The sequence below is a fragment of the Lagopus muta genome, chromosome 5 (genome assembly GCF_023343835.1).
Source record: "Lagopus muta isolate bLagMut1 chromosome 5, bLagMut1 primary, whole genome shotgun sequence".
NCBI lineage: Eukaryota > Metazoa > Chordata > Aves > Galliformes > Phasianidae > Lagopus > Lagopus muta.
Genome location: NC_064437.1, coordinates 40,731,360 through 40,752,669, shown reverse-complemented (window position 1 = coordinate 40,752,669; position 21,310 = coordinate 40,731,360). Strand labels below are relative to the sequence as shown.

Here is a 21,310-nt window from a genome sequence, read left to right as displayed (position 1 = left end):
ACCTCTTACTGAAGAGGGAATGTAGCTCTGAGGGGTGATTCCAGATACAACTGGTAACAGTCTGGTATAATGAACTGCAGAATTACAGGGTTGGAAGGGACCTCTGGAGATTATCTCGTACAATCCCTTGCAAAAGCAGGTTCCCTACAGCAGGTCTCTATGGAAGGTGCCCAGGTGGGTCCTGAGTATCCCTGGAGAAGATTCCACAGAGTCCCTGAGCAGCCTGTGATAGTGCACTGTCACTACTGACAGTGAAGTTCTTCCTTGTGTTAGTATGAAAGTTCTGTGTTCCAATTTCTGCCTGTTGCTACTCATTCTGTCACTGTATGCCACTGAAAAGAGTCCACCCCAATCAACTTGAATATTGCACTTTTCATGTTTGGAAGCAGTGAGGTCTACTCTCAGCCTTCTCTTCTCCAGGCTGAATGCTTTCAGGTCTCTCAGTGTTAAGGGGTCTGGCTGCTTTGCCTTAGAGCTGTTTTTGGATTTAAAAAGAAAGAAATGATATAAACATACCAGTAAGCAAACATTTGTGTTAATGTGGGGGTAACTGAAAGATAACTTTAGTGCCTTCTTTGCCTTGTTGATCCATCCTCTTGAGAAATGTGTTCCATCACTTCTGTCCCTTTCCTGGTGTATTAGTGCAAACACTCTTCTCAATTTTCGGCAGCAGCTGCTACAACAAAATTTGAAAGTACTTTCAGAACCATCTGTATCTGTAAATTATTGGCTCAGCACTGTTAAACTCTTGCACAAAACCTGCTGATTTGGACTGCATCACTGAAGTTACCTGACCATGATGTATTGTAGACAGACCTAGCAGGTAGGGGGTCTGGTTCTGTTTGTGTTTACTATTGGCTATTTTCTCTTGGGTTAAACATCTTGATAGTGCTTAGTGTGTAGATGACCAAATTTTGGCTTGCTTGGGCTGCATTGGGTGAAGAGGAATTGGGCTACATTTACCTAGGTTACACTGAATGTAACGCCTCCTATTTATTTTCATGGAAATTACAACAATGAGCACAGTAACTATTTGATAGAGCAAGTTCTCAGATACAGAACGCTATTCTTCAACATAGTCACCACCATTAGCTGTGCATTTTCACCAGTGATGAATAAGAGCCTGCATTCTGCACTAGTCAAAATCTGTACCAATGGAGGTGACCTGCTGTTGCCACTGCTGAAATGCACCACTCACTGACACCCACTGTTTGGTCTCTGCAACTATTCAGTGAGTGCTGGTGAATGCCATTTTTTCTGCATGCAAGAATTCAGTGACACACCTTTGTTTTATATGCACTCCCATGTCAGGTATCTTCTGTCACGTGGCAATAAAATGGAGTGTTGGTGGAAAGGTTCAACTTCTGCCATGCCACCAACATCTGCTTCTGATGTCGTGTGCTAACATAAAACAAGAGGCATTACTATCATTATATCATAAAATATATAATGTAGTTAATGCATGTAAGTAAAAAAAAACCTTATGTTAGTATTTTTTATTAAAACAAAAAAGAGGAACCAAAATACATAAAACTTTTTCTTTAAGGTGAATATCTGATTGCAACTCTATGCATTTAGTTTGAAAATTCACAGGTGATTTATTTTTGTCAACTGAAAATAGAATTGGAAATTTACAAAAAAAGATGCTTTTTTTTTTTTTTTTCCCAATATTGAACTTTGTTCTCGAATAAAAAAGGAAAGCAAGGCTGCAAATGTTTTGCTGTCCACAAAACTGTGTTTAGCCAAGATATCAAAATATTTGTCGTGACATGAGTTCAGACTGCACTGTGTCCTCCCTATGTGCTGGTTTCAGCCCAGATAGTGCCAATTGTGCACTGTTGTTTGGTTGTTGCTGAGCAATGAGTGCACACCTGCGGCTGGATGGGGCTGCTTGGTGGTGAAGAGCCACCTCCATGATGGTGCAGGGCCAGGGGCAGGCTGCAGCATGGGTTGGACGTGCCTGGTCTGTTGCAAAAGCTTTATGCTGGCAACCTGCTGGAAGCATTTGTTAAGATGAAGACAGCTTGGGAATGATGAAAGGGTACAAGCATGTGTGTCTATGACCATTTTAGATTCCTTTGGCCTTTTACGGCATCTCCATATCCAGCCCTGGCCAGGGCTGTGGGAGGCTTGCGGCATTGTGGGGGCTTGTATGATGAATACCCCATAGTATTTAAAATGGCACTAGGTGTTTAATGTAGGCATCTGACTCCTATTCTACATTACCTGTTGGAAATGACGGAACAAAGGACATGAAATAAAACTGCTATTTTTTACAATGTAGTTTATCTATTAGAATTTGGAGGCTCTGCTTTCACCAATTTACTTCTGAAAAGAAGCACTGATGTGATTAGAAAGATCTAATGAATTTTAAGAATGAAGTAGTGAACATCTAAATTAATTTCACTTGTTTTTCTTGAATCTTGTAGTTAAGTGACTTCCTTTATTGTTCTGAGCTTTCAAGTAGCGAGTTAAATAGGAGAGCTTAGAAACACCGAGAACTTCTTATTAGGAGCAGTTAGTAGTATTAAGGCTTGGATTACATCTTAGTTTTAATATAGTGCTCAGGAAGCTGAGTCTTTAATTTAGTCTAGCTGCTCTCTTCTGTGGCTGTTCATGCCTTCTAAATTCATGCGTTGGAGGTGAGTAAAGGAAAGCTTGTCTTTCAAGTTTAAATCTTGAAATTCTGAGAAGAGTAATTATGAAGTAATAAGTTTAATGTAACATCTCCAGGTGCATTTTCCTGTAGTAAATCATCATCTAGAAAATTTTCCTTGGTTTCTGTGAATAACTGATGCTGTTGCATGGGAAAAAGTCGCCCATAAGATGATCTATATATAGTATAATTTTTTGCCTGACTTTCACATATTCTATGCAGCTTTAAATGCAAAAAGTGCAACTGAAGTCAGTCAGCCATTGGATGACAGGGCTGAAATGGGACAGATTTTGCTTTGTTTCGTCCAACTGTCTTAGTACATTCTCCAAATCTTGCTTTCTGCCTTCCCTTGGTCTCTGTATTTTCATCCAGTCGAGCCTCTCCAATGCTCTTCATCTGGTGTCAGATAATCTCAGCCTTCAGGCTGTCTGTGTCCTTTTCACCTCCAAACCAACTAAAAATAGCTAAACATCTTTGGTTGAAATTTTCCAAAAAGAAAATTTAGCCTGACAAATAGAACTCATATACAAATCCTCAGACTGCATGATTTAAAATGGTTACAATCTTAAGCAGCAGAATAGATAATGACTAGCAGAATAAAGAAGTATTGAACAGTTTCTGCCCTTTTGAAATTTTGTTTTTATTATTATTATTATTATTTTTAATATGCACTCTGTGTGCACTATGTGTCAAGGTGCTCAAAGCTGCTATGATTTCTACTGGCTACCTTGGTGAAAAATACTATAAATGTGGGATTATTGATCTGGAAATAACTTCTGAGTGCTTTGTGACATAAAGGTAAATGAAGATTGTTGTGTACACTGTAGTTTGTATGAAATGCCATAATACATATCTTGCAACAGTATTTGATCTGGATTTTACAGCAATGGCCTTTGCTTTCCTTGTTTCACTTTGCCCTCTCACCTTCAACATAAAACTCACCGATTTCAGAGGGGGCTTTGCAGCTGACTTCAGTACCATGTGGTTGAGGGTCTGAAAGCTTAGTGACAAACTGTTTTCAAGATTAAGAATGAGCTTGGGCTTTCTTAAAGCGCTGTGCACTGTAACAAATAGTCAGTAAAGTCAGGAAACTTACAGAGTAGGAGGAGGTCCCAAATGGGTTCTCCCCTCCCCATTTGGACTATTTTCCACTCCTTTTTTATTTCTTGTAGAGAAGGAAGAATGGGAGTCATTTGCTCTCTTGCCATCAGTGCCTCTAGAATCAAGCAGCATTGAGAGGAATTCTTCACAAAGCTTTTTCAAGGATCTTTTGTTAGATTCTTCATTTGGAAGGTAAGATTGAAGAGAAATGAAGGGAATTTTCCATTTAGTAAAAGAATGTGAAGCTATGAATTGAACTATAGTTACTTAAATAATTCACTTTCTAGAGAAGTAACATTAAAGTATGATATTTTTTAATTCTCTGAATATTCAAAATTACCATGATCATGTCACTTGAAGTTAGTAGCCAAAGGTATGCAACATTTTTGTGTTATCTATTTGTGAAAAAAGAATATTGTTAAAGGAAGGGTGAATTGTTAAATGAATTGTGTTCTTAAGTTTCGTTTATCTCTTAGTACTTCACTGGATATTGCTTCCAATGCTAGGAAGGCTTATATAATTATGCATTTATAACCTTGGCAAAAAAAATACTGTACAAGACAATTTTATACATGATTTGATATTAAGGTAAGAAGGCACTTACTTCTAAGTAGGGCTGTTACATTCATTATAGTGGTTGGCATATTTCAAAAACTTTATGTATGTTAGGACATTTTTCTCTATGCAGAATACGTTTGGGCTCCTCTTATTAAAATCTGAGGTGTGTTCAAAGCCACTGAAGCCAAAAATACTTGCAACAGCAAAGAATTAGGCCTGGTGTCAGGCATTTAGAAGGAAATACATAATGAATTGTTGCTGTTCTCTCCTGTTCCTTATTGATTGGTCAATAGTAGGAAAACAATTTGCCTTGGAACAAAGAAATTTTTTGTAGGATTATTCATTAGCCAAAGTCTTTTGTATTAGAATGAGGACGAGGGGTCAAACTGTAGAATCATATAATGAATTGGGTTGGAGGAAACCTCAAAGATCATTTTGTTCCAACCCCAGTGCTGTGAGCAGGGCTGCCACTCACTCGACTAGGGTGCCTAGGGCTCCATCCAGCCTGGCCTTGAATCTCTGGAGATGGAGCATCCTCAACTTCTTTTGCATTCAAAGAGACTGTTTTAGAAGAAATGGTGAATCTATTGGATAGTGTTTCTCTACTGAGCTGGATTTTATTTTGAAACTGGTTGAATCAGTAAGGTGCCATGCAGTGCCAGGAGCCTCCTTGGAAGAATTACTATGTATGAGTTAGTAGGATAGAGTCTGAGTCTGTACATTTCCTGCAGGTTGGTGTGGTCAGATGACAGTTTGTATTAAAGACTGTTCCTGTTGTTCTAGATAAAGCCTTTGTAGATGCTAGCTGATGTGCTGCTTGCAGATGTCCCAAATGGTGTGCTTTCTGCAAACAGATTCTTTTTTTTTCACATATATATAAAATAATACATTCTTAAAAAACAGTGATTATATGTGCCAGCATTAATTTTGGAGTTGGTTTGTTCCTATCATTAGACAACAGTGGAGAACAACTACATTACTTGGGTCACTGGAGAAAACAAAGAGTGCACAAACTTACAAACTATATTAATTTTAAAATATTTGCTTAAAATGGAAATGATAGTGAAACATCATGTGTAAGGTGTGGGTATGAAACAAAGAATTTTTGAGAAGTAACAGTCCCACTGAGAAAAGCATTTTAAACCATTGCAACTGAGTAAGAAATAGGTATCTGTTAAGCAAAACATTGTGGATGTTACAGTATATAACTGTCAAATAACAAAACTGGTAAATGTTTGGTGCTTTTTTTTTTTTTCCCTCCCACACAAGAACTGAACAATATTCTATTTTTAGTGAAAGGTCAACTTGAACTTTATTTAAACAGTCTCTGGTTCTGAATAGAGATAGGAACACTTTAAAAGCGATAACAAAGGGGAGGGCTTGGAGCCAAACGTTTTAAAACTATGGTTGCCAGCACAAGATAGTCATCCATGTACCAACTGTGTGCCACTTCAACGAGAAAGGGTGCTTGTGTTCTGCTCAAAGTGCAAGCAGTGAAAATAGAACAGGGGCTCATGTCAAAAGATTTTTAAAAAGTTTTTAGAAAAGAATTTGGAGAGGGTCTGAAGAGCATAATGAAAACCTTTTCTTTTGAAGGAAACGCTGCCTCTGTCGCACAGCATCCTTTTTGTTTTTCCTTCTGAAATAAATAATTTTTTTTGATATCTTAAATATTAGCACTGTAGTTCTTGGGCAAAAAAAACTCCAGTTCTTGGGAAAAAATGCCTTGGAAGAAGTGTTAGGAAGATAGGGCTGTTAAAATATTTCTAAACTAAGTAGGATTATTTTGGTTCTGTTGTCACTTCTATTTAGTTTACTGCTAATATAGTGTGATCATCGTCAGGCCTGTAAGTTTCTTCAGTGATACTTGTGTGGAGGAGGATTTCCTTGTTGTGGCTGTAGCCTCAGGACTAAAGCACACATTTGTGGATTGTTGCTGTTTGAAGAGCAGAGTCTGGCATGCTAGTGCAAAGCCAATGGCTGTGCAGCTGATCAGACTATAGGATTCACACCTCTGCTGGAATGTCTCCTAGAACTCGTCACTGCGTTGCAACTGACTGTGAAAAAGTGCATGCAACCAAGGCAGTAATTTTGATAGTATATTTAAGGGAGAAGAATGTGTTAGCTGATGTTACTAAGAATAAGAAATAGTAATATCTGAGTAACGTTGACCTGAATGTGGAAGATTATATTCTCTAGATTTACGTTACAAGATGTGTTCAGAAATGATTTACTCTTCTCAGCCTGTTTATTGGCTGCAGTTTGTAGAAGTAAGGTTCTCCGGTTAGATGGACCACCAGATAGATGTATCACCAGATTCTGTCCCTGATTCTTCCACTGGCAATCTGTGTGATTGTGAGCAAGTAATTTATCTCAGATTGTTTCCTTGTGTGGAATTGAAAGATAACCTCTACATTAAAAAGAGATTTGATGGAATGCGCTACGGGAGAAGTAGACACAACTTTTTAGTAAGGAGAAGAGTGCATTGAGAATGTTATAATCCAGAGAAAATTTATCATTTGATGTCTCACTAGACATCACACTTTTTGAAAGATGTTCACGAACTGAAGTATGAATTCCTCATCTCAAACATTTTTTTCTATAAACATTAAGTAAAGCTTTTCATGCAATTAGATCATAACCTATTCCTCACCATTTGGATTCTCCTGTACCCGGTAAGAAGTAGGCTAATACTGTTTTCCTTGGTAGATTCATTTTTAAAGGGATGATGTATGCCACTCTACTTACTTACACTGAGAGCTATGTTGAATTTGGCAGAAATCTTGTTTCCCTCGGAGTTTCAGTTGTTTTTCAGATGTGTTAGAAAGGTGGCCAGTGTGTTAAAGAGAATGTAGTCTGGACTATGTGAATCCATTATTTTTTTTATTTTGATTTTTTTTTTTTTCTTTCTCAGCACTAAAAGTATCTTTTGGTTACTTCACAGTATATTTATATCTACGTGCTAAGACTGGTAGTAGCCTGCAGTGAATAAATATAATTAATAACTCTGAATCTTGCTACCTTCCAGTTCTCTGGCTATTCTTTCTTTTCAACTGCTTTTGCATTAGCAGATGTTTCTTCTTGCTAATGATAAGAAATCAAAAAAAATCTGAGGTAGTTAAGATATAACCTAGCAGCTTTATATAGTAATCCATCTTGCCACATGTTTTATGGATTTTCTCCAGTGTTGAATGAATGCCATCCTTCCCATCTATTGCTGCATTCCAGTCTGTGGCCTGGCCCACAGAAGTTCATGCTGCTATGTTGCAAACCCAACTAGTACATCTTAACAGATTTTCCTCCCCATTCTGGAAATTATTTTCTCAAGTATCATCTAAAGGATTTAGGAAAAATACAGTCACTATTTTTGTTGCTTTCATAAAATTTGATTTACTCTCACTGTACTGAATCACCAGCAAAAAAAAGCTAACGAATTCCTGAAATGGTGCCGATGCCAGCTGATAGAGCTGTTAAATAATTATTTGATCTTAAGTTGTTATTTATTATATAATAAAGCATTCTAGTACACACTCTCAGTAATGCATCTTGTCTTAGAAATCTCAGGTGTCTTGTGCATGTGTATCTTTTTTACAAATAGTCATCCATCCTGCTTTGTTTTAATATATTTTTTTGTCTTCCTTTTTTTTTTTTCCCTTTATTTTTTAGAAGGCAACGGGCCTTTGCATTTAATGATATTGATAGGATAATACACTAGATGCCAGTGAGGAAAAACATGCAACAGAAAGAAAACAAATTTGGTGCCAAATGATTGGGTTAGAGCCTTATGAATCCTTTTGCTGTCCAGTTCAGAAGCTGGTCTGAGTCACTGCCTTGAGATGGAATCTGGCATATGACCAGAATGTATGGGAAAACAATAGCCTTGCTGAAAGAAGAAGAAATTATTTATTTACAAGAAATAAGCACCAGAAATATGAGTAATGGCATATTTCATATTTCAAGGCTTTTAATCTTTTTTTTTTTTTTTTTTTTTAAATGTATCTATGTATCTGTGTAGTTGTGCACTTGTATATAGCTTTAAGGATGCCCATCCCCCTGCCACCATTCCAGCAGCCACTATGTCCTGTCAGTCATCCTGAAATACACTGGACAGCTTGTCAGGCAGTCCCTTGCAGATGCCTCAGAAGCCAAATAGTGAGCCAAAACAGTTGCACTGAAGCTCCCTAACACAAGGATATTACATAGGCAGTTGCTTTAGTTCTGAATATGGACCGTTTGTATTCTAGCATAGGTGAGTGATGTGCTGTTAGCTTTCTACTGACTTAGCAGGAAATGGATTCTAAACTTCTCTAATTTCTGCAGAATATCTGTGACTCTGCTTTCTAACTCTAACTGGTTGGTCTGTGTCTGCATATGGCTTACTTTCACACTGATCTAAGAAAATGCAGGTACTGTGTTCGACTGTACTGCAAATTGATAGAAACTAACTATTTTGTAAGGGTATGTTTTTCTTGGTCCACAGCAATCAGTATTTTCAGCTTGGGCACATCCGCTGACAGGACAAGTTCTTATTTTAAGTTTGCAGCACTTGTAGAAGAGTGCAGGTGGTTGCGTTACTGGATGTTTGGAAACAGCAGAACTGTATCTGGTGACACATGCTTAACATCCTAAGTGTTGTAAGAGTTCCTGGTCTACAATGCTGAAATTGCCTACTGGAAAGGTTAATATAACCAAGTGTGTGGTTAAAGCAGCCTTTTAACAAAACATCTTGCAGTCAAGATCTGTACTGTATGTAGAGAGTGAAATAACAACAGCAGCAAACAAACAAAAATAATCTAAAAACCCCCCAAAAATGTTTTTTTTTTTTTCATATCTTGAAGGAGGCACTAAAATTTATCTACTTAATTAAGAAGTGGAAATGTCACAAAAAGGCTCAGAATAATTTCTACTACCAGCATTTTTCTTTGCTACCCTCTATACTTGTTTCTATTAAAAACAAACAAACAGAAATCAACCCAAAAAGCTTTTGTACTAATATGGTAAATAATAGTGACAAGAGTCTGTTAAGTTAAAGAAGTGGTAACAGTGTCAAAATAATGCACTTTTTTTTGCACTTTTCACTGCATTTGTTTGCAAGTATATTTTCCCATTTTGTCTGCTTAAAAAGAACATTAGAATTATAAATATATATGTTAGTATTATTAGGAAAAAACAAACAACCCCCCCCAAATAACTAGAGTCAGTAGCAAAGTCTTTAAATAGGGCATTTATAGCTTAGAATATAACTAAAATTTTCAGAAACAATAAAGCAAAATTTGCAACTGATTTTCAGTTAATGATAATTTATTGGCTTGCCCCAAGGCAATAAAATATTGTAGATTTCAGAAACCTGTGCCAGGGCTGAGCAAAGAATAACGATATCTGCATTAGACCATATGTTAAGGTTTAGAAATCTACAAAATCAGAGAAGGTAAATTCTCTGTACATGGAGGTTTTTCTGATGTTAAGAAATGGAACTGGATTTGCAACACTGTATAAATTTGAGATTGTTTAGTGGAAAGTGATTATAATTACAACCAATTTGCCAAAATTTAGAAAAGATCTAATCTTTGTAGGTGATACGTAGTAGAAGAAGGTGTGTTGAGAGAAAGGGGGGAGCTCTCTGCAAGCAGCAAAGGTCTCATGTTTGAATTTTGAGTGAAACGGCTAGTAACACCCTTCTATCAGTGAATCAAGTGGAAGCCTCTACAAATTTAAAGCGTGGCTGAATGTGAAGAAAAAATAAGCTGACAATCATCTTGTGAGTTTTTCAAATCTCAATAGAAGTGTGAAGTGTTGTTTTCAGTCCATTCTTACCTACTCCATTTCATCTTTCATCATCAGGTCCAGAAGGAATTCACAGCAGAATCAATGTAGTCTGTTTGCTTTTGTTGTGATTTATTTAAAAAAATACTCCTGTGCTGGGAAGTTTCTGAAAATTATGTCAAACATAAGAAGTGTGAACCAGTGGTATCATTAAAACCTTTGAGTCTATGTGAGTAGAGAGCAGGCTCCTTGGAGCAATGTAGAGAAGTGATGTATGAACAATGAAGTATGGATAGTCAGAAAAAAGGTTTTTTCAAGGTTATGGTATGATGTGGCTGGATATAATCCAAGTGAATCTAGAGGAGAGTTGTTGAATTAAGTGGACTTTTTTGTTTGGGGGTAAACACAGCAGGGTGATGTTTCTCAGTTCTATGCATGAAGTTCATGGGCTATATCAACATGCTGACAGGTGGGCAAAGACGTGCCATACACCCTCTGTGCCAGTGCTGCAGAGACAGCCAGAAATGCTTGTACTACTGGTTTATTATGGAAGAGGCACTTGAAAAAGTTGTTAATTGCCAAAACAGTTTAGTTTTGAAGATGAGAAAAACAGAGACCTGAATGACAGATATTTTGTGACTTTCAAATGAAATAGTTGGAACTAAAAGAAAGCTCACTTCAATAGATTATGGAGGCTCTCCCAATAATTTTTGCTGTCTTTGAATCAAGCATGTGTGTGGAAGTCTAAATGTTGGTGAAAACCTATGTTCCAGGTTACTGATAGCATTTGCTGTGTTAGCAGGAGAGTTGCTGGAAGTCTCTCATGTAGCTCTACCTATAAACAAGCTGTATTGTGATGAACTTTACAGATAGATAAATTTCTCTGAATTTTCCTTGTTAAAAATAAAATGATGCAGCTGATAGGTGTTAGACTTCTGAGACTGCATTTTGTACTAAGTCCATTATTATTGAGAGGTAGAAACTTAAATCACTATACATTCAGTATTTTTTCAAATAATTTTATAGTTGTGAACTTGGTTTCACTTCTGTTTTTAGTTTTCATGCATGAAGAACCAATGAATATTTAGAGTAATAATCACTATTGATAAAAGGTATAAAGAAAGCTTGCTTGAATGAGTACAGTCTAGATGTCTTTGGTCTAAGCTGTAAGAAGAAACTCCAGTTGCATAGTTCAGATCATCTAGGATGTTGTGTGCACAATGTAAAGAAACCAGGCAAGTTTGCAGTTTTGTGATGTCTTAAATTGTGGGTTTATGAAGCCCTCTGAATGACTTCGTTTCACTTTTGTTGGTTCCTCTGCTAAACAGCAGATAGAGTATGCATTACTTCTTGCTTTATTGCATTCACTCTCTGCTATGACAAATTGATTACAATATTTTACTAATTTTGCAATTTTATAGTTCTGAAATTCTAGATATTGTCTAGAGTCAGAAACGGCATAAAACTTTTATCTTTTAGAACCACTTTGTTTTGAAAATTCTGAATTATTTTTAATGCTTCACACACAAGATACCCTTTTCCAAGACTGAATACCATTGAGATATTATGATTAATGACAAAAGTCATCTAATCATTGCAATGTTTGGGTATGTGTAGAACAGTTAACTGCAGATTTATGAAGCTGGATGTATGCTACAATTAATGAAGGAGTCACAGCACAAAAGTATTACAGAAATGAGAATGGCATTTGTGTAACCTATGTTTTATTCCCTGCAAAGTTTTGCAGTCTTAGAAAGTCATTGCTCATTTTCAAAAATCTTGTTGGAAGTACAACTCAAAGGAACCAAATGTGAGCTTCGAAACAGTAAATCCAGTCCTAGCAGAAGGAAAGTATAAACAGATACTGTTAGGATTACTTACCCACTATTTCTTCCCTGAATTATGCTCTCCTTATAAGTAGTCAGGATTGTGGCTGTGATAATAATGACATTCAAGGAATGTTTTAGTCATGAGCCAAATTGTGTCCTTATGTCAGTGATAATTTCAAGTCATTCAGCTGTCAGACCAAATGTGGTTCTGTGACTGGATGAGCCTAGGAATGAATCACAGGCCTGATTTGAATAAGTAGTAAAACTTCCATATGGCTGCAGCTTCATTGAAATGTTTCAGTGGATTTGAAATAAATAGCATGGATTAAAACTGGATGCTTCTTAGATCAATTAGTTCAGTTTAATGCCTTTTTGTGCAGCAGTTTTCTTGCCAGATAGGGTTTCCAGCTACTGGCTTGTGTTCTGTTACTGAGACACAAGGCTAAGTGTTGAAATGTTTCTAATGATGCTAGAAACTTATTTCTCCCATGGAAATAAGCAGTCGTGCCCGATTCTTAATGGAGACTTTCCTTCTCAGAATGTTTTTCAGAGATAGCGTTCAGCTGTGTGATCCAGTTTCACTCTTTGGAACTTACCTATGGAGGTTTGAGGGGAAAGTGGCTAGTTCTAGATATGTCAGCATTTCAGAAGTATTTTTCTGAATACAGGTAATTGAAACCATTCTTCTGTACAACAATTCCAGTATTGATCTCAGAGTGCATGCATACCATGTTTAGTTTTGCCAGCTAGATGAGTGATGCTTTCATATTTAATAAAAATCTTTATGTTGTTTTGTCATCAACAACAAAACAGCTTCTTTAATTGCATCCCTCTCTTCCCAGGTCAGTTCTGTGTGGTCATCTTCTACTTTATGAGGAGATTCTGAAAAAAGGACATACTGAACTGTGGAGTGCAAAGCAATTGTTTGTTGACTAATAGTCACAATAGAGAGCTAGGACTGGTAAAAAACAAACAAACAAACAAAGGATATAATATTGCCTCTGTCTCTACTAGGTTTTCAATTCCAAAATGCTTACCAGTCTGATGGGAAAGGATTGATTCCTGTTGCTTTTCTGTAGTGAAGTGCTTCTTGGTGATATAATTACTTCCTTCCAGTTCTTCCTTTAATCATAGAATCAGATAAAGGTTTAGATTGGACCTTAAAGCTCATGTAGTTTCAGTCTCCTGCCATGGACAGGGTTGCCACCCAGTAGATCAGATTGCCTAGGCCACAATCCAACCTGACCTGGAACATTCCCACGTGCGGTGCATCCACAATCTCTTTTGGCAAGAAATTCTAGCACTGCTCTGCCCTCTGAGTAAAGAACTTCTTCCTCTTTTCTCATCTTAATCTACCCTCTTTCAGCTTGAAGCCATTACTTCTTGTCCTGTTACTAAACTCAATGATGAAAAGATCATAGGGACTCTCTCTGTCAGAGAGAGAATAATAAATCTCTTGATTTATTGAGCTACTAAATACTAAAAACACTACTTGAACGAAGTTTGAAAACAAAAATATTTTGCTTTGCCCTAGCCACCATCCCTGTTTTGCTCCTGCCTCTTTGAGTAAATAAGTATTTTACAACAAAAGGAAAAGAGCAAAAGATACTGAGTTGTCCTTCTCAAATTGCTTCTTAATGGCTACAGTGAGGTGGTGGGAGTAGCAGATGAGATTTGAAAGCTTGCTTGGGAATTTGACTATATGACCTCCAGAGTTCTCTTCCAGCCCTTATGATTCTGTGCTTCTGTTGATAGAACTTTATCTTAAGGAAAGAGAAAAAGCAGTTTGAGCTAGCAGAAAAGCTGCAGTCCCTTTGACTAAGAGACATCTGGATTTTTGAAGTGCTGAATAATGAGAAAGGAAGTCACTTCCCTTCAAAGAGAGGGATAAGTTACACTGAAGTCTGTTAGGAAGGTGGGAGCAGTCTACTTGATGATTCACTGAACAGAAAGAGAGCCACTGACACAACTAATTTTGGTGTCCCAAATTTTATTTCCTTGACTTTTGTTACAGACAAAATCTCTTACCTCTAAAAAATAAATGTGTAAAACATAGTGAAATGATTTGCACTGACATTTCAAAAGTTGCCTTTAAAAATAAAAATGTTGTCTTGAAGGAAAACTGTCATCAATTTTATATCAGGATTGTTCTCTTATCTGTTGACTTGTAAATATAATTAAAACTAAAGAATAAGTTCTTTCCATACACTCTCACCTGATTATATGCAACTGAATCTGTGGAAACCTAGGGCTGCAGCTAGTGTAGTTTATAATGAAGCAATAAATTTAGCACTTGTATCACCTTTACTGAGATTGGCAAAAACTTAAATTACTTCTAACCTTAATTCTTTAATTATCATTCTTACTATCATTGCCTGCAATTGAAATGTGGATATCTATTATAAGACAAACAACAACTTGGTATAGAAAGCTTAAACCTACTACCCAGTATTAAATCAATGCTAGGTTCACCAGGAGGTTACAATACATTCCTTCAGCCTGCACAATCGAGCTACCTTATTACTTTATTAAACAACATCAGTGGTCGTAATAAGTCCTGCTCAAAAGCAGACAGGTATCCGTTACTTTTATGTTTGAAGTCTTTACTGGATAAAAAGGCTTTGCTGAGTTACGTTTTATGGGAAGCTGAGCTACTGGAAAATTTAAAGTGTCTTTTATTTTGGTGCAATAATTAGTTGCTTTCCTTCTGGATCACAGTTGTAATTCTCTGCTGGTTCACACTCATTTCACTGCAGCCTGAACCAGGGCCCAGTTAACTCAGGGAAAACCCTTAAATTAACATCAGTGAACTTTGGATCAAGCTCCTAATGAATGACTTAGTCACTTTAAAGATCTCCCTTAGCTTTAATTCCATCTTACTGACTTCATTTATAGGTTTTCTTGACTTAATCTGTCTTGACACTTAGAAAGCATTTGCTACTGCAGGGTATAAAGCAACTAAATGTTTCATTTTCTCATACTGTCAATTATTGGGACTTTTAGGAGCTTCTATATATATGTTTTTGTTCTCAAACTGTTTATTATGACCACTGTGCTTTAACGCATGAGTAAGATACAGGTCTTCTACACATAACACCCATGTTTTTCTTCTGTGGTGTATTCAGTAATGCAATTTTTCAGTAGATCTAAGAATGAAATACATATTTTTTTAAAAGCTCAATTTTATTGACTACTACAGAACTTATTTTTAAAGGATTTCTATTATAATTATCCTTTTGCATTTTTAAAATACATAGTCAAATTAGAAATATTGAAGAGAAGATATTTATGTGTGCCTTAAATCTATTATTTCACAGTATATGTGAGTATCTGTATATATTTTCACAATTTAGAAGCAAGGAATCATAAAATTAAATCTTATTTCTTAAAATCCTAATTCTTTTGTGGAACCAAGCCTGTACTCCGGGAAGCAGTTTCTGGACTCCAACAGATGGTAGTGGGCTCTCATGGCTATTAATTACATACTAAACTATTTTTTTTTATCTTTCTGCTTTGTTCCTAGGCGACATGTCAACCAAAGTACCAAACATTAAACTGAAAATTGATCCTCAGGACCTGCAGATCCAGACTTTCACTGTAGAGAAATTACTGGAACCACTTATAATTCAGGTATTTTAACATTGCAGAAAAGAAGTTAGATAGACATATAGAGAAATGAATGAGGTTGAAGAGCTTAGGCTAAGGACACTATTGTGAAACCCACGACTCTTCTGAAACTGGCCTGGGAATTGTGCAGAGAACATCTTCCAGCTTTAGTAATTTATGAAGTCACTTCCTTTGCAAACAACACTGTATGGGATAGTAACTGTTGCATGTTTTAGCTAGTCTTTTGCACAGTGTTATCCATGGGCTAACAGATTGAGTTCAAATCATGAAAAGTTTCATATTGTAAATAGTGGATGGAGCCTTGAAATCTGTAGGTGAGTTTCTTTATGTGAATTCTGGGGGGGAAAAAAACCCCAAAAACTATTCTGTTTTATTTTAGAAGAGATTCCCTAAGGGCTGCATAATTGCTGTGTACTGCATAAACATATCTTAGCACTTTTCCTTCCTACTAAAGAAAATTTGAACTGGGTGATTTGCAGGTTTACTGATGAAACTTTCATTTTAGGAGCAGTTCTGCATTCTTGAGTTTTATTTGAAGTATTCACCAGTTCGATATGCTGTGCTTAAACAGAGAATTTTTAACAGACTGTGTGTATATCTTTTATGGATTAGAAATCTTTTATTTTTTTATCCAGTGCAATGGCCTACTTGCAGAAGGCTTGATGTGATTCTGCAAATACTGTGGGTAACTAAGTGTGTTAAAGGACCTCTACAGAAATATATTATGTGAAAAAGAACACAAAGTGCATCTTCTATTTTAAATCTCAATCTCTTTGAATACTCCCTTCATTTTATTTAGTAATGTGCAAATACCTGTTTTTATTTAGTCAATTGCATGTATCACAAGGTTGTCTGTCTATGAGTGTCCTTCAGCCTTGTCAAGATGCTGCATTTCCTGTTGCTGCTGTACACTGCTTCTTAACTCTTCTTTGTCCTGATTCCTGGGGATGTGTTTACATGGCAGTCATTGCTCTGGCTGCAGTTTGTGTAGGTACAATGAGCTCCAACTTCACATTCAGAAATTTTAGACATTTGCTAATATGCAGAGAATACTTTGGCCAACTTTACAATCTGAAAAATGGTAGGTATAATGGCTTTGAATTAGCTTCTGTGATTTGGTTAATATCTTTTCAAATTCACTGAGTAATGCATGTTACAAGAGAATAACTTTTTGTTAAGTAGTATATGTTAATAAACAGCAAACAAAAATGTAACTGGGAAAATGGTTAGGTAAACAGAACATAACCAGGCTGAAAATCCAGTATTCTGGCCATTATTTTGTTTATAGACATGCAACAATTGGGAATTTACAGCTTATTTTAAAAGCAAAACCAAAATGAAACAGCAAACATTTAAACATACAAAAAAGTTACATAGTTTTCTATTATTTCCATTTTATTATAACTGCAATTTCTCTATTAAAATAAATAAAACTATCATTTTAATTAAAACCACAACTGCTATTGTTGTACTTGAATAGATACTAAAGGAAAAATATATATTTTTCCCTCCCATGGGTCATTAATTGGCATCTTTTGACTGTGTCAGCTTTGGCTTATGGTAAATTTTGTTTCTCCAGGAATGCACTCCTTTTTACACACTGCTCTGTTTGTGTTTTTCATTCTTTGTTCTGGGAGCCAGTCCTCTGCAGACTTGTTATCTGGGCTTGCCAAGGAGTTGTGACCAGATGCAAAGGAGCTGTCAGATTATATCTAAAAAGGCAGCGCATGATATGAGTGGAGAGAAAATGAACACAGCAATGAAAGATGAGGACTAGAGAATGCCAGATATGTTTGGTGTGATGACGCTTACATATATTTGCATTTTCATGTCAGATTAGTCATTGCTGTTAGAAGTCCCCTATATGGTCTAAAACCTAAGAAAACATGTACTGATAATGTGTTATAACAGATATTCTTTGAAAAAATGGCTTTAAAATCTATTTAGGTGATGTAAGTTTATCTTTAATGAATTTATATATATATATATATATATATATATATGTATTTCCCCCCTTTGAAAATTTGTCTTTGCTGATTTCATCCATCCAGAATTTTATTTATTTATTTATTTTATTGGGTGATCATTTTGGAAATATTATTTAATGTTGATTAATTTTGATCTTTTCTGTCTTTATCTATTTGTTCCTTCTAGAAAATTCTCTTTTTCTGAAAGAGATCTTTTTATTATTATCTTGATTTAAGCTTTTATTAACTAAGCTACTTGTCACTTCTTTTACCTTCCCTTTATTATATATTTGTTTCTGCATGGTATGATTGATGACATATAAAACTTCAGTAACAGCTCAGTGCTTTGTGGGAAGTTGCCAAAATCCACCATTGTATAAGATCAGTTTCAGAGTGGTAGGCTGGGATGGGTTTAGTCTGCATTCTGTAGGTCAGCTTATGCTACAGCAGTGGGCATTTTTAAAAGAGGTGAAATGTAAATTTTGGCCTGAGTCTTACTGGATCAAAGAAACCCAATAAAACAAGCTATCCAAAACGTTTAAAAAAAATCTGAAATATTGATTAAAAAGCTGTTAAAAATGGAGGCTTCTTCAGCTCAAAGAGAATATGATTTTGACTTTTTTACACTCAACCCCCTTTGTTACATAATAGAGCTGTTTTGTAACAGAACTCTGAAAGACAAACTTGCATTTTAGAAGGCTGAGGAAGCACAAAAAAAAATTGAAAAAGCAAAAGCAGAGATTGAAAATGAATATTAATTGAAGGATGATTAAGATGTTGGACAGGCAATAAATGGAAACTGATCTACAGTTAGAAAGACAGTCTTAGCAGTTATAGATAATAGGACTGCTCTAGCCTGATTCACTTAGCTGCTGCTTTGAACATAGTTTAACTTCATTTTGAGATGCATGTTCTAATGTACTGAGTAGCCTTTAAGGACTATAGGAGCATTTATGTGTATTTGTGATTCTCTGAAGTCTGTACTGGCCAGTTACATTAAGACTTAGGACAGTATTTGGTTAATGGCATTAGTATGAAAGGAAACTTAAAAAACAGCAGGCAGCCTGTGCAGAAGTCATTTTGGAAGTGACATTGCTAGATTCCCTCTCTCTTTGCTGCAATTTGCAGTTGACAGTGGTGATCGCTTTGAGACTGAAAATAGCACAACCCATTGTTTTGCATACAGCCGTCTAACTTGGTAACTTCTCCCTTCAAATGAAGCCATATCCTTAAATAATGATGTCTAGGGGATTGCAGGACTGCCAGTATTGCTGCATCTCACTCTCGGCATCCCAAGAAGTGACCTGTCCTAAGGCAGCGTGTTAAAATATTGCTGTGCAGGGCTCTGCAGAGAGAGGAACTCACATGTGGAAGGTGGCATAACTGTGTTAGTGTGACTAGCATTATACTCCTGTACTGTACTCTCATGGCGACATACTGCTTGTTGCCCTGTGTCATCAGAGTAATGGGAAAATTTTTCTTTAATCCTTCTCAACCCTCTGCCCCCGTGCAAACAAACACTAGAAGGGATTGTCTTTGTTCATGGCTTTTATTTTATTCCAGGTGTTTTGGGAAAAGTATGTTTGAAAGAAAGGCTTTTAGGTACAATTCCCTATCATAGAATCTATGATTCCATGATCAAGGTTTTCTGGTAGATACATCTGACACATTAAAAGTGAATATTGTCAAAGTTGCTACCATTCTGCTGAGAGCTGCTCTGTTGAAGGTTGGGAACATGGTTAGACAGTCTTTCTGTAATTCTGGGCTCTTATCAGAGATGCTTTCTGTCGTGGAACAAGTCGTGTGAGGCAATCATTTGGTCATCTGGTTTTTTCATTTGCCTAGCTGATTTCTACTGGCATGCTAGTGCAATGTTTACTCATAACATAGTTAATGTAATAGAAAAGTATCCCCTTCTTTATCTCATTCTCAGAGACCAAAGCTTGCTTTTGCTTTTTGCTAATTATACTAAGAATAACATTTAAGACTAGATATAAATTTGCTTCTGTAGTGTTGTTGTTTAACCCTGCAGGCAGCTCAACACCACACAGCTGCTCACCCACTCTTCCCAAGTGGGATGAGGGAGAGAATCCTAGAGATAAAAGTAAGAGAAATCATGGATTGAGATAAAGACTGTTTGCTACGTGATCTAAAAACTGTGTGTGCAAGCGAAGCAAAACAAGGATTTGTTCGTTCATTCCCATCAGCAGGCAGATTTTCAGACACTTTTAAAACAGAAGGGACAAATAACAATGTAATATTTTCTTTGGAAGACAAATGCCTACAATCTGTCTTCCACTTCCTCCTCCTTTACTCCAGGTTTTATTGTTAGGTGTGACACCACATGGTATGGGACATACTTTTGGCCAGCTGGGGTCAGTTGTCCTGACTGTGTCCCCACTCAGCTTCTTGTGCGCTCCGACCTTGTCTCTGGCAGGGCAGCATGAGAAGTAGAAAAGTCCTTGGCTCTGTATGCACTGCTCTGCAACAACTAGAGCAGTCAATGTGTTAGTTTCACAGAAAATCCAAAGCACAACGTTGTACGAGCCTCTGTGAAGAAACTTAACTCTACCTCAGCCCCAACAAGGGGAAAGTAGTGCTAGACATTGTCCCTTTTGAATTTACATTAATTAACATTTAAGAAAGATGTGACTGGATGAGATTAATATCACTTCATTAATTCACAAAGGAAACACTTCTAACTGCTTTTATTCTGTGATCTATGCAAGCCCTGTTAGATGCAGATTAGCCACATGTTTGGAGACTGTGTCTGAAGTTCTGTCTCTGTCTCTTTATTTGTATATATGCACACAGTTAATATATGTGTGTACATGTATACTTCTCAATATTTCAAAGAGTTTTTCCTTACCAGGCATTATTTCTTCCATACATTTATATTCTTTGCACGCATACAGGCTATGAAAATTTTATGGCTGTGAGAGAGAGTTGAGTTTTACAGAATACTTATGAATGCATGTGTTTTAGGATTTCTTGTATTATATTACCTATGGAAAATGAGAAAGTAGAAAGGCTTTTATTTATTCCCATGTTGCTCACACTGACAAAACTTGGCTCACATGGAAATGATTCACTGCTGTTTTTAGTTCTATATGGTGAATTTACTTTATGCATAGTGCAACTGATTAAGCAGTATTTATTTTTATGGGCAACACTTTGTTATTCCCAAACATCTGACTCAGACAAGGGGTGGTTAGCATTTGAAAGAGTGGGGAGGTACTTCTGTCATTGTCATTAGATTGCTGAGTTCATATATTATTTCTTCACGTCTAAGGGTTGCAGTTACTTAACTAAATGTTTTTTCAACAGTTATAAACTGTTTTGTGATTGATGCTTTTAATTTTTTTTTTAATAAACAAAATTTTCATACTCAAGATATGAAAATACCATTTTCTTTAACTACTGCAGTGTTAATAGATTGTCTTTTGAAGATTGGTCTGGTTCTGAATGTAGCATTAGAAGAATTACTGCACAGTGCTCTAGGAATTCAGTATTTGTAAATCATGACAAAAACAAACAACAAAGCAATTCTACAAGCCTAATAAATAATGGTAATAACTGACAACAGATTTGCCACTGTAATGGCATATAATCTTGAAAATCTCACTTTCAAAACTTTGGCTTTATAGTAATTCTCCTCCTAAACATCTTAAGTATTGTAAAATATGGTGTTGATTTCCACTGAATGCTGGGGAGTAGCTGTGTCCAATACGGCAATAACCATGTGTGGCAACATAAAAGTAACTGAAATGCAATTAGGCATGAGCTAGATTAATGGGGTGTGTTTTTCT

At 36.3% G+C, this 21,310-nt stretch overlaps 1 protein-coding gene across 7 annotated transcripts in view; it reads left to right on the top strand.

Moving 5' to 3' along the window:
• Positions 1 to 3,718: 3,718 nt before the first annotated feature.
• CTNNA3 (catenin alpha 3) overlaps positions 3,719 to 21,310 on the top strand; it is a 416,441-nt gene continuing 398,849 nt past the window's right edge. For 6 of the 7 annotated variants that reach the window (XM_048946507.1, XM_048946508.1, XM_048946505.1 and 3 more), the window contains exons 1-2: positions 8,438 to 8,564; positions 15,431 to 15,537. In XM_048946507.1, the coding sequence (XP_048802464.1) occupies positions 8,540 to 8,564; positions 15,431 to 15,537 (132 nt within the window). In that variant the 5' untranslated portion in view covers positions 8,438 to 8,539. Of the gene's footprint in view, positions 3,950 to 8,437; positions 8,565 to 15,430; positions 15,538 to 21,310 lie in introns of those variants that run through there. The other variant, XM_048946506.1, reaches the window with a different exon arrangement.